Source organism: Peromyscus eremicus, chromosome 8a, assembly GCF_949786415.1.
Source record: "Peromyscus eremicus chromosome 8a, PerEre_H2_v1, whole genome shotgun sequence".
NCBI classification, from domain to species: Eukaryota; Metazoa; Chordata; class Mammalia; order Rodentia; family Cricetidae; genus Peromyscus; species Peromyscus eremicus.
In genome coordinates this window covers 102,872,564-102,886,850 of record NC_081423.1, presented here as the reverse complement: position 1 = coordinate 102,886,850, position 14,287 = coordinate 102,872,564, and the positions used below count along the sequence as shown (strand labels likewise).

At 52.3% G+C, this 14,287-nt stretch overlaps 3 protein-coding genes across 4 annotated transcripts; 2 read left to right on the top strand and 1 right to left on the bottom strand.

Moving 5' to 3' along the window:
- Window positions 1–4,765: 4,765 nt before the first annotated feature.
- Window positions 4,766–6,600, top strand: LOC131916515 (carbonyl reductase [NADPH] 2). The gene is made up of 8 exons (XM_059269875.1): window positions 4,766–4,817; window positions 5,193–5,290; window positions 5,397–5,551; window positions 5,635–5,677; window positions 5,773–5,872; window positions 5,980–6,044; window positions 6,267–6,384; window positions 6,471–6,600. The coding sequence occupies exons 1-8, from the start codon at window positions 4,766–4,768 to the stop codon at window positions 6,572–6,574; spliced, it is 735 nt and encodes a 244-aa protein (XP_059125858.1). The 3' UTR covers window positions 6,575–6,600.
- Window positions 6,601–8,750: 2,150 nt separating this feature from the next.
- On the top strand, window positions 8,751–10,680 carry Dcxr (dicarbonyl and L-xylulose reductase). Its single transcript, XM_059269873.1, has 8 exons — window positions 8,751–8,869; window positions 8,950–9,047; window positions 9,536–9,690; window positions 9,771–9,813; window positions 9,890–9,989; window positions 10,074–10,138; window positions 10,225–10,342; window positions 10,475–10,680. Exons 1-8 carry the CDS (start codon window positions 8,818–8,820, stop codon window positions 10,576–10,578), a joined length of 735 nt encoding a protein of 244 aa, XP_059125856.1. The 5' UTR covers window positions 8,751–8,817; the 3' UTR covers window positions 10,579–10,680.
- A 1,299-nt stretch (window positions 10,681–11,979) lies between these two features.
- Rac3 (Rac family small GTPase 3) lies at window positions 11,980–14,254 on the bottom strand. 2 transcript variants are annotated; one of them, XM_059272308.1, is made up of 6 exons: window positions 14,153–14,254; window positions 13,499–13,570; window positions 13,148–13,265; window positions 12,976–13,038; window positions 12,510–12,673; window positions 11,980–12,383 (listed from the first exon to the last, which is right to left on the bottom strand). In XM_059272308.1, the coding sequence occupies exons 1-6, from the start codon at window positions 14,185–14,187 to the stop codon at window positions 12,323–12,325; spliced, it is 513 nt and encodes a 170-aa protein (XP_059128291.1). In that variant the 5' UTR covers window positions 14,188–14,254; the 3' UTR covers window positions 11,980–12,322. The 2 variants fall into 2 exon arrangements, with proteins under 2 accessions (XP_059128291.1, XP_059128290.1); XM_059272307.1 differs by having other exon boundaries at window positions 11,996–12,383; window positions 12,514–12,673.
- Between the last annotated feature and the right edge of the window lie 33 nt (window positions 14,255–14,287).

Here is a 14,287-nt window from a genome sequence, read left to right as displayed (position 1 = left end):
AGCAATTGAAGGCTGACTAGAACAAGTGGGCCTTTGGTCTCAGAAATACTCAGGGTTGCCCACTGGTCCCAGTCCATACGTCTTCTTTAGGAATACAATTTTCCCAAATAGAAGAATCTATATTGTTTGAGGATACAGAATAGTTGCCCTGGAACTTTCTTATCAGAGATAGTTAATTATGGCTATATGCAGGCCATGGCTATTTACCAAGGATGTGTCCACACAGATGGAGCTTGTGTGCTGCCTCTGCCCACCGTACTTACTGCCACAGTGAGCTCATTTTAAACAATCACTTCTTTTCCTTATTATAATATCCCCAGTATATTGTCCAAAGTATAAAAAACAATACACAAATATATTCCAAATGGCATTTCTCCTGGGAGATGTGTAAATAACATCTACCCCCTCTTCCTTAGGTCCCAATGACAGACCAAAGGAAAATTCCACCACAGTTCACCTTGAGGAACCAACAAGTGTATTGGACTTACATACAGAATATGGGTGAGGGGTTACTGACCGAAGTGTGGGTGACCACACTGGAAAGCAGCCACGCTGGAACGTTTTCACCTACCGTGGACAATGGCTTTCCCACAGCCTTCTCAATGAAGCCCCTTCCTCTAGCCTAGGAACAGCTACGTGGAAGACGGCAGTGTCTTGCCACCAAGGACAGAGCTTTGCAACATAGCCCAAATTAAGAACTAAAATTTCAGGGCAGGAGTCAGCATACTTTTTTTTTTTAAAGGCCAGAGAATAAATCATTGAGACTTTGTAGGCTATACTGTCTCTGCCGTAATTTACCAATACTGCTGTTGGTAACATGAGAACAGGTATAGTCTAAACAAATGGGCATGACTGTTTATACTAAAACTTAACTTACAAGCCAGGTGTAAATCCTTTAATCCCAGCACTGGGGAAGTCCAGAGATAGGGGGATCTCTGAGTTTAAGGCCATTTAGATCTACAGAGCGAGATCCAGGACAGTCAGCACTACACAGAGAAACTCTGTCTCAAAAAACAAAACACAACAATAAACTCTATTTACAAATATAGGGCCACTATTTATAATCCTTTGGTCTAAGTAGTGAGCAAATAGATATCCATGAATGGTACATTATGTACTTACTAAAAGTTAATGATTGATATTATAAAAAAAATTAGAAAATGCTATAAATATTGTAAGACAAAGTATATGAATATGGTCATGGCTGCAAAGAACACACCAAGATATCAAAGTAGACAATAAACCAAATGACTAACCATGGTTACCATAGGATAGCAGGGCAGTAAGAGGATGTCTTTGTCCACGTTTCAGTCATTACTAGTATTATTTTTATTTTATTTTATTTGGTTTTTTGAGACAGGGTTTTTTTGTGTAACAGCTCTGGCTGTTCTGAAACTGTAGACCAGGCTGGCTTTGAACCCACAGAAATCCACCTGCCTCTGCTTCCCAAGTGCTGGGATTAAGGGCGTGTGCCACCACTGCCCAGTTTACTTTTTTTTTTCCAAACATAAATGAATGTTATTTTTTGTAAAGAAAAAAGTCAATTTTTTTTTAAGTGAAAAAGCAGAGACCTCCTAGAGAATGAATTGCCCACCATGACTTATGAAATCGAAACAGCAGCCTGGACTGTGGGCTCATCTCCATTTCCCCAGCTACTGCTGTCTCTTTCCATTTTTATTTTTATTTTATTTTATTTTTTTAATGCCAAATGCTGTTTATTGAAGGAGGGAGGAGGTCTTAAATACAGGCTTACAGCACAATGGGAGAACCCCAGAGGGCAGAAGTTCGCTACTGATGTTTTACAATCTTGCATCTAAGCTGTTAATGCCCATTATGCAGGATACACAGACAAGGAACTTCCCTTAAGCATTCAGGAGGGTGGAACCTGGCAGGGAATTAGCATAGGGAGGATATCAAGGTCAAGGTCAGCAAGCAAGGCAACAGTTATCCAAAACGGGGGGGGGGGGGGGGGGGGGCAGGGCCCTTTTACTAGAAAATGAGCTTCTGACTTAGGTTGTGTTGGACGTCAGCAGGTCACCTTACCCATCATGGAGACGCCTGCCCAGGCCACACAGGCGCTCTGTCTTAGGTTGGTGAGCGCCACCCCCCCAGGCATTACCGGGCTCTGAATACTTATTATCATACAGGCTCAATTGTGTGTGAGCTGCAGAGTTAACTGCTGCCAAAGATCTCAAAGTGGCGCTGGGCTTGCAATCTGTGTGTTCGACACAGAAAAGACCAACAGAGGTCCTATCCCACCCATAGTCGGTAGGTTAAAGGCAACTGAGCCATTCCCTTCCTTAACAAGCCTTACTGCAAATTGGAGTCCTTGTAAGATGGTATCCCAAAAGCAAATGGAACTTGAGTTTATAAATTTATAATTTTCAAAGCCAATCGAAATGTATATAACTATTGAATTAAATTTATCATGCCCAATAGAATGAAAGATTAATTAACTGTGGTAGCTACTTTTGCTGCCAGGGTCTCCACTGTGCTAGCTGTAGTAAGCAATTATGAAATGGTAATCCCGGAAACAGTAGCAGCGGTGGCCGCCACTGCTATAACAGCAACAACAGCAGCAGCAATGTCAAATTCTCTTCTGGAGCTTGTGGGCATCCACTGGCATGGATACAACTCCAGGAACACGTACCGCCAAGGCCCATTTTTCTTGATCCCAGCACAACTTAAGCTGGTAACTCTGCAAAAGCACAACTAAGAACCATAAAGAAAAAAACAGGTAGCTCATAAGGAGCAGAACTAATGGTCTCATAATGGCTACATTCAGGCTCATAAATTTTAAGGCATCTTCAAAGGGGGCTAAATGAATTTCAGGGGGCTAATAAATGTTGCACAGAGCCACTCCTGAAAAGTAGGTACTACCAGTTTACTTGTAATAAAACATTTTGAAAGAAAGAAAGGAAAAGAAGACGAGAAGGAGGTGGCGGCAGCAGCAGCCAGGCATGGTGGTGCATACCTTTAATCCCAGAAGTGGGCAGATCTCTGAGTTCAAGGCCAGTCTGGTCTAGCAAAGGAAATTCCAGGACAGCCAAAGCTACACTATCTCAGAAAAAAAACAAAACAAAAGAATAAGTCAAAAGGCTTGGTAACCTTGCTGGTTTCTCCTAAATTTCTCCAGAATTTTAGCTGAAACAAAAAGGATAAGCAAGGCTCAGGAACTGACTCTGGGCAGAGCACTTACTGTGCAAGAACCCACACGCATCTGTAAACCCAGCTTTCCTGTGGGGCAATGGAAAGCAGAGCAGACAAATTCTCGGAAGGCCAGGGGGCATCTGGCCTGGCCTAGCCAGTGGTGAACATCACCTACAATACATCTGTCATCTTTCTGAGGTTCACTCAGTCTCAGTGTGGAGCCTGGTTACAAGAAGGGAAAGGCAGCCGGGTTGGGGTGGCGCACCCCTTTAATCCCAGCACTCAGGAGACAGAGCCAGGTGGATCTCTGTGAGTTCGAGGCCAGCCTAGTCTACAGAGCGAGATCCAGGACAGGCACCAAAACTATACAGAGAGACCCTGTCTCGAAAAGGCAGCAGGTGAGAAGCCTGAACGTGCCTGATGCTTGGGGCTGTCACTGGGATGAGCTGTGCTTTCGAATCTCCTGCTTGGCACAGCAAGCCTTGTGCCCTGCCATGACTCCCCTGGAGAGAAGTGTTCATTTCACGAGCCCTGTCACACAAGCTTAGGAAGGGCTTAATGGCCTTCGACAGTTTCCTAGATGAAGAATTAGGATGCACATTTTTGTTTGTTTTGTTTTTGTTTTTTTGAGACAGAGTTTCTTTGTGTAGGCCAGCTGTCCTGGAACTCACTCTGTAGACCAGGCTGGCCTCAAACACCTGCCTCTGCCTCCAGAGTGCTGGGATTAAAAGCGTGCACCACCACTGCCCTTGGCTAAGATGGACATTCAATCTTCTGATTGTTTCTCAAAACTTCTCCTAGGGATCCACCTATATGCTCTGAGATGAAGAGTCCCACCTCAAAGGGTAGAGGGTGCCTCAGTGTGGTCACCAAGGGCAGAATGTCTGGGGGCAGGTGGAGGTCACCTGGGAGAAGCAAGTAAAGATGACAGACTTCAGGAATGCTGAGCGGGGTTAGATGGGAATAGACTTGCCGTCTGACCTAGTCCAGGGATCAGCTTGATGCTCTTGTTCACTGGATGCCTGCCCCTGTCCCCTATGGACACTGAGCTGATCCAAGATGCTGGATTATCTCCCGAGAACTGTCAACGCTGAGAGGTTAGCCACTACATGTCCATGGGCACAGCTGTCCTGGCCCTTCAGTCAGGTTGAAGTACCCACAACTGACTGGAAGTCCAGCTTCTCTTCCGTTAACACTGTTGCTGGCCAAGGCTTCTGTCTAAGAAATGCAATCAGAAAACCGAAATTTCTATTCTCCTAGATCAGGAGTGTGGCTCAGTGGTAAAAGGATTGCCTAGCATGTGATCAGGGTCAAGACTAAACTAGACCAAAGAAAACACAAATTTCATTCCCAGGCTTCCAACTTTCCTGGTACATGGCTGTGTGAGCTCCTCTAACAGGCATATGTGTGTACACCGTTTCTCATTTCTTCTTCAAACCCTAACAAGCAGCTGGCTGTCATATTTGGGGAGTGAGAGGTCTATCTGTGAAGGAAGTGGGTCATGCCACCCTGGCCAGGCCAGTCGGCTCCTAGCTCCACCTCTGCCCCGCCTGCCAGCCCAGCCATAAAAATCTGAGCCCGTCTCTTGCTGCAGGAGTACACTGCTGTCAGCAGCATGAAGCTGAATTTCAGTGGCCTGAGGGCCCTGGTGACAGGAGCAGGGAAAGGTGAGTGTGTGCAGGTTGGGGAGAGGAAGGGGGCCCATCGCAACATGGAATAGGGGCCCTTGTCACAGCTCAGCCCTCCAGAATCTGACCTGCACTGACCAGGACTGACCCATTTATGTTACCTGGCTGGAGATGGACCAAGACAGAATGACAACTCCATCCTGGCCATCACAATACCCATGATGGGTGAACTTAGTTTGGCTTCAGGATAGCTCCTAGATCCAGACTGGGCAGAAAGCACCAGGATCAGCCTTCGCTGGAGCTTATTAGGAGCCAGCTGCCCTCTGGGGTCTTTACTTTCACCTGTGATCCTAACTAACCCTTTCTGTGACCAGGCCTATAGGGCCCTAATCCCTCCATATTCCCTCTTTGTAGGGATTGGACGTGACACTGTTAAAGCCCTGCATGCCTCAGGAGCCAAAGTGGTGGCCGTGACACGTACCAACGCAGACCTGGTCAGCCTCACCAAAGAGGTGAGGCACACAGCCCTGCCTCGCCTGGGCCTGCTCCCCACCCTCAGGGATCCATCAGAAGCTGGCTGGGACAATGCCTCAGGCCACCAACCGATGTCTCCCACAGTGTCCGGGGATAGAGCCTGTGTGCGTGGACCTGGGTGACTGGGAGGCCACAGAGAAGGCACTGGGCGGTATTGGCCCCGTGGACCTGCTGGTGAACAACGCAGCGCTAGTTATAAAGCAGCCTTTCCTGGAGGCCACCAAGGAGGCCTTTGACAGGTGGGCACTTGGGGAGAGGGGGCAGGCTGGGGAGGGTTGCTGAAGATGGGCGGTACAGGACGCCATTGTTCCTCTCCTGCCAGGTCCTTCAATGTGAATCTTCGCTCTGTGTTGCAAGTATCCCAGGTGAGATGGTAGGAGGGCTGTGGCCCAGAGATGAACCCCTGTGGAGGGTGGGGCAGGGCAAGGCAGGTTGAGCTACCCCCAACTCATTCTTCCAGATGGTAGCCAAGGGCATGATTGACCGCGGAGTGGCAGGGTCCATTGTCAATGTCTCCAGCATGGTGGCCTATGTCACCTTCCCTGGCCTGACCAACTACTGTGAGTGCACCCTCCATTGTGGGGGGACCAGGAGTAGGTTCTGGGTGGGTCTCTCAGAAGGAGGACTGGATAATTAAACTGTCCTCAGCATACACACACATCCACAGGCTCCACCAAGGGCGCAATGACTATGCTGACCAAAGCCATGGCCAGGGAACTGGGGCCACACAAGGTAGGCACAGGGGCATGGGTCCACACCTGAGGGACAGATGATGGGCACCTGGGGCAGGGCTGGGGGTTGAGGCTGAGGGTGGGGTGAGGCTTGGGGATGCTCTGAGCAGTGGAGTCAGTGTTCAGCAAGCAAGCTCATCAGGCTTGACCTGGGGCAAGTCCTGAGCTGTGTGGCTAGGGCTAGTTCATTGGCTGTACCACCAGCTGTGGCTTCTGGCCCCAGATCCGGGTAAACTCTGTAAACCCTACTGTGGTGCTGACTGATATGGGCAAGAAAGTCACTGCAGATGCTGAGTTTGCCAGGAAGCTCAAGGAGCGCCACCCACTGAGGAAGTTCGCAGGTCAGCTGGGGATGTGGGTGAGGGAATCAGTATTGGCTCCCAGCAGCTGGGCAAGCAGAAGCCCTGACTGCTCTGCTCTCCTGCAGAGGTGGAGGACGTTGTCAACAGTATCCTCTTCCTGCTCAGCGACAGCAGTGCCTCTACCAGTGGCTCTGGCATCCTGGTGGACGCTGGTTACCTGGCCTCCTAGACTGCCCAGATGTTTGCACCTCAGAGTGGCTTCCCTGGCTCCAACCTCGAGACAAAGCTTCTACGGATCTCACAGCCTGATCCCTATGCCACAGCCCTGCCCTCAACACAGCTCCCAGCCGCCAGTGTTATTGTCTGATCCCACAACCACTCCATGCTCTGGACCTTGGGGTCCTTGTTCTCCGTATCTGCTTTGCTGGTCTCATTTTCCTAAATAAATGGGCCGCCGTGTTCCCAAACCATTGCGCAAGACTCCTTGGGGGTGGCACACTGCAAGGCTGGATGCTGGCCCAGGTCCTGCTGCAGGCATTTCACCTCAAAGCATGGTATCTTCCAAAACCTACTGTGCCTTGTGACCAATGTGACCAAAGGATGGTTCTTTTGAAAAAAAGGGCTGTGTTGTCATGTGCCTTCTCTTAGGTTCCTCACCTTTCCATTACTGAGTCCGGTGCCTCTGGTGTTCGGACCCCAGCTCAGCAATCAGGGGAAGGGAAGGGAAGCAGGAAAGGGGAGATGTCCTGGACCAGGTCACTCCTAAACCTGTGTACTCTTTGTGAGAAGGAGAGGAGCCATTGGGCAGGAACTGGAATCTCTCAGTCTTCTCTGGAACCCACTTCCCGGGCCAGCTCCATACTTAAGAGCATGCTGACAGGGCTGCCCAATGGAAGCTCTCACAGTTAGCCAGCTGGTCTATCACCCTAGCCAGAACTAGCACAAGAGCCCTGTAACTCAGGGCTCCTCAAGGCGTCTCAAGGGCCCTGGCAGGTTGTCTCGTGTTTGCTTGCATTGGCCCTTGGCATCCGGTAGACTGTTGGGCTTGAAGGGGCCAACCATTTGAACCGATTCAGGGTCTAACTCAGGGCAAGCGGCAGGGCAGAGGAGGATGGGCTCAGGTAAGACCTTCTAAAGAGCACAGGACACAGGTTCTGAGAGGGCCTCTCTCCAGAGAGCAAGGCCTGAGCTGCAGCCATGTCCACCCGGGACCACAGAAGAGTGAATGACATTTGTGCATGTCCTAGAAAACCGAAACCACTAATGAACTCTAAGCAACTGTGTCTAGGGGTTGGGCAGGCAGATGGCAGAATTCAAGGTTAGGAGCAGATGGCAGTATTCACAGACAGTCTTACAGTGGTGGTGAGCAGGTCAAAGATTGGGGAGGTGGGCACTTGACTATGTACCTTTCAGCTGCTTTTCTTTCCTTTAAATTAAAAAAAAGTTATTATTTTATGTGTATGGGTTTTGCCTGCATATATGTCTGTGTACCACATGCATGCCTGGTGCCCATAGAGGCCAGAAGAGGGCATGAGTTTCTCTAAAACAGATGTTTGTGAGCGGTCATGTGGGTACTGGGAATCAAACTGGAGTCCTTTGGAAGAGCATCCAGTAGTCTTAACCACTGAGCCCCCTGCAGCTGATTTTCAAATCTGAGTCAGCCCATGCATGCACCTCTTTGGGCCCAAAGCCCCAAGTGACGCAAAGCCCTGTCCCCAGATCCCTGCTCCTGGCCGGTAGGTTCTGAGAACAGCAGCTGTAGTCTTCTGTACCATGACCCGAACAACAAAATATTTTTATAGGAGACGCAGTGCACACTTAGACATTCATTAATCTGTAACTGACTTGGAAAGTAGTGTTTGTCTGCCAGTCCTCATGTACATCCCTGAACCCAATCCTCTTTTCCTGCTCACTTTCTATAAAGGGCTAGTGACCTGATGCAAGCTGGGTGAGGTGACCTTGGGCTTCAGCTCCCCTTGATGCTAACTTGGGGCGTTATTGGTAACAGTGTCTTCCTCGGACTTATCTGGATGTCCAGTTTTTGGTTTGGTTTGGTTTGGTTTTCTGTGAGTATTACATGTGAGCTATTGTGACCCACTCCCAAGCCTGGGGAAAGAACACATAAAACGTTTTTGGACATGGCTCTCAGGATCACGAATATCCTTGAAACGCCTGGCAAAGTTGCTATATCTGGTTCTCATGGAAATTTTCTTGGCAGTGAAAACCATGCAGACCAGAGCTCGCTAAGCCGATTCCACGCTCTGTAGTTGGATCAGTCTGGTGCAGTTTGTGCAGCTGCGTCCCTCGGTCACGCCCACTGCAGTTCAGCCAATCAACACGACAGAAAGAACTATTATTTTAATATCCTCGCCCTTTTCAAGACGCAGCCCACGCGATTGGCTCTCCTCGCCCCGCCCACGATTCCGGAACTCCAAGTCCATCTTGCCTCCCGCAGGATCTGGCTGGGCGACCATGGACCTGGGGCTTGCAGGTCGGCGGGCGCTGGTGACCGGCGCGGGCAAAGGTGAGGCGGCAGGAGAGGGGCGCTGGCGGAGTCGGGCTGGTTTGAAAGGGTGTACCCGCACTAATCCTCGCTCGCCTCAGGCATCGGGCGCAGCACTGTGCTGGCGCTGCAGGCGGCTGGTGCACATGTTGTGGCCGTGAGCCGGACACGAGCGGACCTTGACAGCTTGGTTGGCGAGGTAGGCACTGTGTCCAGAGGCGAGGAGACGGTCTCTAAGTGAGACGCTGCACCCCTTGACGCCCTTCACCCACAGCAAGCTTCTCACTGGAGGCCCGCCGCGTCTCTGGCGTTGGGTGTTGGGGTGGGAAGCCTCTGCACTCCTTCCTAGCTCCGAGGCCTGCGCATATGGTCGGGGGTCCATCAAGCCATCCTGGCTCCCTAAGTTTGGAAGAAACTGAAATGTCCGCTGAGAGAGCAGTCCTAGGTCCAAGAATGCTGGGCGGAGAGGAAGTGGAGTGCCCGGAGGCGGGGCTGTGTCTCTCAGCTCCTGGTTCCACCTCACAATTTGCTGCTGCACCAGGAACCCCTGACCCTTCCAGTTGAAAGTCCCCTTCCAGGTCCAACTCTCCCAGACTAGCTACCTTTCCTCAGGAAGACAAGGCCAGCAGCACCACATTCTTGGAATACAGTTGCTTATTAATAGCTTTGCTTTGCCCCGATACACAGTGTCCTGGCGTGGAGCCTGTGTGTGTGGACCTGGCAGACTGGGAGGCCACAGAACAGGCCCTAAGCAGTGTGGGACCGGTGGACCTGCTGGTGAACAATGCTGCTGTGGCTCTGTTGCAGCCCTTCCTTGAGGTCACCAAGGAGGCCTGTGACACGTAAGCCCGCAGGGGTTGGAGAACCATCCCGTGCAGCAGCTGCAGTCCTGCCCCTGACCAGGCTGTCTGTTCATTACTAGGTCCTTCAACGTGAATCTTCGGGCTGTCATCCAGGTGTCTCAGGTGAGTTGCCCTGCTCGCTGGAGTAGGAACTCTGAAGGTGAATGCTAGTTCTGCTTCACATCCCTCAAAATTTCAGATTGTGGCCAGGGGCATGATAGCTCGGGGAGTCCCAGGGGCCATCGTCAATGTCTCCAGCCAGGCGTCCCAGCGTGCACTGACCAACCATAGCGTCTACTGTGAGTAATTCCAGCTGTGTCCCATCCCCACCCCACTACCACTCCCCGGCCAGCTCTTGGCCTCTACAACAACCTTCCTCATAGGTTCCACCAAGGGTGCTCTGGACATGCTGACCAAGATGATGGCCCTAGAGCTTGGGCCCCACAAGGTGTGTTGGGCTGGGGCAACTCCTCCAATCAGTCCTTATGGCCAGGGCACCCTCCCATGTTGCTTACCTTGCTGGCCTCTTTGCAGATCCGTGTGAATACAGTAAACCCCACCGTAGTGATGACACCCATGGGCCGGACCAACTGGAGTGACCCCCACAAGGCCAAGGTTATGCTGGATCGCATCCCACTTGGCAAGTTTGCTGGTAAGTTAGGTGGGAGTCCAGACTGAAGCAGTACCGGCTGATCTAGTGCTTGCCTGGGCCTGGGGATCGGTTGGGGCTGAAGGACCAGGGAAGCCTCCTTAATCTTTGTTCTTGATGTCCACCTGCCTGCAGAGGTGGAGAATGTAGTGGACACCATCCTCTTTCTGCTGAGCAACCGAAGTAGCATGACCACTGGCTCCACTCTACCAGTGGATGGGGGCTTCCTGGCTACCTGAGCCCGGCCACCATCGCCCTGCTCAGCCCTATGCTCCAAACATTGTGCCCCTCCATCCCTCCAATAAACGTCTTTGTCCAGCCTGTGTGCTGACTCTCAGATAGACAGAGATCTTTGTGCCATCTGTGATCCAAAGCACATATAGCCTGGTTCCCACACAGACTTTCAGGCCTGGTCAGCTCCCTGGCATGGGGTGGAAGGTTGGACCTTCCAGAAGGCTGGATCCTCAAGAGTTTGGTCAGTTTGCCTAAAGATAGCCTGTCCAGAGGTTTCTGGAGTGGAGCAGTGGATTGTTGGTAAGCACTGAACAAACAGCTCCCTATGATTCTGATGTGAATGCCAACTGACCTTGATTACAAGTCAGTGAATAGTACACACCAAAAGACAGGCGGCAGACATTACTAATCTGCCAATGAGCTGAACAACTTGATTTCTAAAATGTGAACATTGCTACAACTTTCTGTGCTATTTACAACATAACGAGAGTCCTGGTGTATTTAATTTGCAGTGTCTCACTTCCAAAGGCCCAGACTACTGATACATCAAGTCCTAGTCTGTAGTTTACCACATCCCGTGGTGTGGAACTTGACTTCAAGCTGACTTCAAGCTGTCCACTTGCTATCATTTGATGTGGAGTTGGGGGGACATGGAGGTGAGGAGGTCCATGGCAGCAACCCATTACATACAATAACATGAGGTGCAAAGGACAGCAACATATATTAAGTAATTATGAAATGAATTTGTTAATTTTGTTCTCGGCACAACTAATTGTAAGTTTATGTGATTTAATTATTAATGAGAGCTGTTTAACAACTGGCTGGCAAACTTCCTGAAAAACAACAAACAAACAAACAAACAAAACAACCAGGTCTCTGAGTCAGCATGAACTGCTTGCATGCATCACTGGGAGGAGAATGTGTCCCTGCAGGGCATCCTCAGGTCTCATGTCTGCTCCAGGGAAATGCCTTCAGCCTCTGGGATGATGTCTGAGTTCAGGACCATAACTTTGGGCCTCCTGGGCTGTGCCTCTCCACTTCAGCAACCTGTTAGCATCTCATACCAGCCAGACGTGTCAGTGAGGCTTCCTCTTTATAGACTATTCCCCTCAGCTCAGTGAGAGCCGCTGAAGCATGTCCCCCAGGGCCCAGGTTTGTATACAGAGCTCATCCTGTATACAGCTAAGTGTGAATACCTCTGCTCTGATCTGAGTGGTGTCCTCTCCCTCACTAGGGTGTGTTAAGCTCAGAGCTCCCTTTGGAAATGTAGTCCTGCTAGGAATGCCGAGGGTGGAAGGCAGGAAAGACGGTGAGACAAAGGAGGTGGTGAATGTTTATTGTATAAAATAAGAAGGGGCCACCCTTTCCTGGGACACGATGAACAAAACCCACCCCCACCCTTCCCTCCAGGGAAGCCCATCCTGGGGCTTCCCTGAACCCACCCCTGCAGCCCTGAGGGAGACCCTGCTCCCTGCTGGCCTCCCATAGGGACCAGGGAAGGCTGGAGCTATATGCCAGAAAAAGGAGGCATAGGGGACAGGACCCCATCACCCCAGCCTTGTCCCCATGCTTCCCTCCCCACCCACACCACTTCCCACAGCAGACTTAGGACACCAGACAGCTCAACACGAGGGCACACTTGAGCCAGGGCTCCTCAGCCAGGCTGGTCAGGCAGGGCTCTAGAAGACAGTGCACTTCTTGCCTGGCTTTTTCACTGGAGGTGGGCAGAGCACTGCCCTGATGGCCTCATCAAACACTGTCTTCAGACCTCTCTGGGTCAGGGCTGAGCACTCCAGGTACTTGACAGAACCTAGGAACATTGGAAGAAAGACAGATAGCAAGAAAGGGAACAGCAGAGGGAGTAGCTGTAGATGGGGGAGCAGCATAGGCAGGGTAACCTCCTCAAAGCACACCCCAACCTGTGCCCCATGCTTACACACCGATCTCGCGGGCCATGGCCAGGCCTTGTGGGTAGGTGATGGGTGCCAGCTTCTTGTCCCGCAGCCGTTCAATGGTGTCCTTGTCATCACGGAGGTCCAGCTTGGTGCCCACCAGAAGGATGGGTGTGTGGGGGCAGTGGTGCCGCACCTCTGGGTACCACTGTGGGAACAGAGGTCCTGACCCCACAGGCTTCAGAGACCCTTATGCCTAGGGGCAGGGCCCCTAATCTGCCCAAAGTGGGCCCCAGCTCCTGAGGCTTTTTTTGTTGGGCTTGGCAGTGAACAAAGATACCCATCCAGGAAGGCCTGAGACTGCCCACAGCTTCTCTCTCAGTCAGGGCCCATGGCCAGTTGTAAGCTGTGCCCACTAACACCTTCAGTACCTCCCTCAGCAGAAAAGATCACTAAGCAGAGACCCCTGAAGGGGTGTGCCTTCTGCTAGGACCCCCAGGCCCACCCTACCTTGGCTCGGACGTTCTCAAAGGAGGCCGGGCTCACCAGGGAGAAGCAGATCAGAAAGACATCCTTCAGGAGGAGGGACAGACAGAACTGACCAAAGGGTGTCCAAGCAGTCTGTGTCTCCTCCCCATACAGGAACCACCCAACTCCTAGGGCTGGCCCTCCTGCCACCTACGGTTTGAGGGTAGGAGAGGGGCCGAAGTCTATCGTAGTCTTCCTGGCCAGCAGTGTCCCACAGCCCCAGGTTGACCGGCTTCCCATCCACCATCACGTTGGCTGAGTAGTTGTCGAAACTGCAAAGTGGAAAGGCTAGGCTGGGCAGTGATGCCAGGTTACTGGAGCCCAGCCAGCAGGCTTGAGTTCTGAAGCCCACACAACCCAAACTCTGGCCAGCGCCTCAGCCTCACCATGGAAACCCAGAACCAGGGTCACTTGAATTAAGACCTGGAGCCTAGGGGAGGTCCCATACATGTGTGACTGGCCTCTAGTGGCCAGCTCCAGCTACCTCCCACCCCCATGCACTCACACTGTAGGGATATACTCTCCCGGGAAGGCGTTGGTCGTGTAGCTGATCAGCAAGCACGTCTTCCCCACGGCACTGTGGAAAGAGGTTCAGCCCACGTGGCTCCAGGGCCGAGCCTCCGCCCCTTTCCTCCCCGCAAGGGCAGACAGCTCCCGCAGAGCAGGAGGTTAGTTTGGGTGACTGGGGTTGGGTGGGTAGGTCGTAGCCTAGCAGATCTGCAGCCACCTGAGGCTGATAGAGACTGACCAGAGCAGGCTGGCCTCCGAGAGAGCACAGTAGTGGGCGCGGCTGCAAGGGCTCACAATCCTGGATAGGGAGCGCCGCAGCGCACAGGGGCGTCAGAGCTCCCAGCACCTTGGGTAGCGGGCGCGAGGGTGGAGCCACCCAGGAATCAGCGCAGGTGAAGCCCGGCCCCACCCACTGTGAGCACCGGGGCGCAGGCCGGGCAGCATCAGGTGTGCCCGGGCTAGAGGAAGGTGGACAGCTTGAGCTTGACCCCACCCCATCGGCCCCTGGACGCACGCGGCCAGGCTATGGTGGGGGCGCGGCGGAGCCACCTCGCCAGGACCTCGGGTCTGTCCGCCCCGCCCCGCCCCACCTCACCCCGTAGCCGCCTACCAGCCCCTCCGCCCCTGCGGCTCGGGACAGCGCACTCACCCATCGCCGACCACCACACACTTGATGGCCTGCATGGGCGCGGGGCCGGGCGGCGGCGGGCGCGGCCGCGAGCCGAGCTGCGGAGAAATGCCCGGCGCCGCAGCGGCCGCGGACCCGAACGCCGAGCGAGCGGCC

Bases quoted from the DNA above. Each gene is read 5' to 3' on its own strand.
- Rac3 (XM_059272307.1), bottom strand. From the start codon at position 14,187: ATGCAGGCCATCAAGTGTGTGGTGGTCGGCGATGG. The intron at 13,571-14,152 runs GTGAGTGCGCTG...CTCTTTCCACAG, and splicing joins TGTGTGGTGGTCGGCGATGG to TGCCGTGGGGAAGACGTGCT. The intron at 12,674-12,975 runs GTAGGGTGGGCC...CTGTTCCCACAG, and splicing joins TTGAGAACGTCCGAGCCAAG to TGGTACCCAGAGGTGCGGCA.
- Dcxr (XM_059269873.1), top strand. From the start codon at position 8,818: ATGGACCTGGGGCTTGCAGGTCGGCGGGCGCTGGTGACCGGCGCGGGC. The intron at 8,870-8,949 runs GTGAGGCGGCAG...CGCTCGCCTCAG, and splicing joins GGTGACCGGCGCGGGCAAAG to GCATCGGGCGCAGCACTGTG. The intron at 10,343-10,474 runs GTAAGTTAGGTG...ACCTGCCTGCAG, and splicing joins CCCACTTGGCAAGTTTGCTG to AGGTGGAGAATGTAGTGGAC.
- LOC131916515 (XM_059269875.1), top strand. From the start codon at position 4,766: ATGAAGCTGAATTTCAGTGGCCTGAGGGCCCTGGTGACAGGAGCAGGG. The intron at 6,045-6,266 runs GTAGGCACAGGG...TTCTGGCCCCAG, and splicing joins GGGAACTGGGGCCACACAAG to ATCCGGGTAAACTCTGTAAA. The intron at 6,385-6,470 runs GTCAGCTGGGGA...GCTCTCCTGCAG, and splicing joins CCCACTGAGGAAGTTCGCAG to AGGTGGAGGACGTTGTCAAC.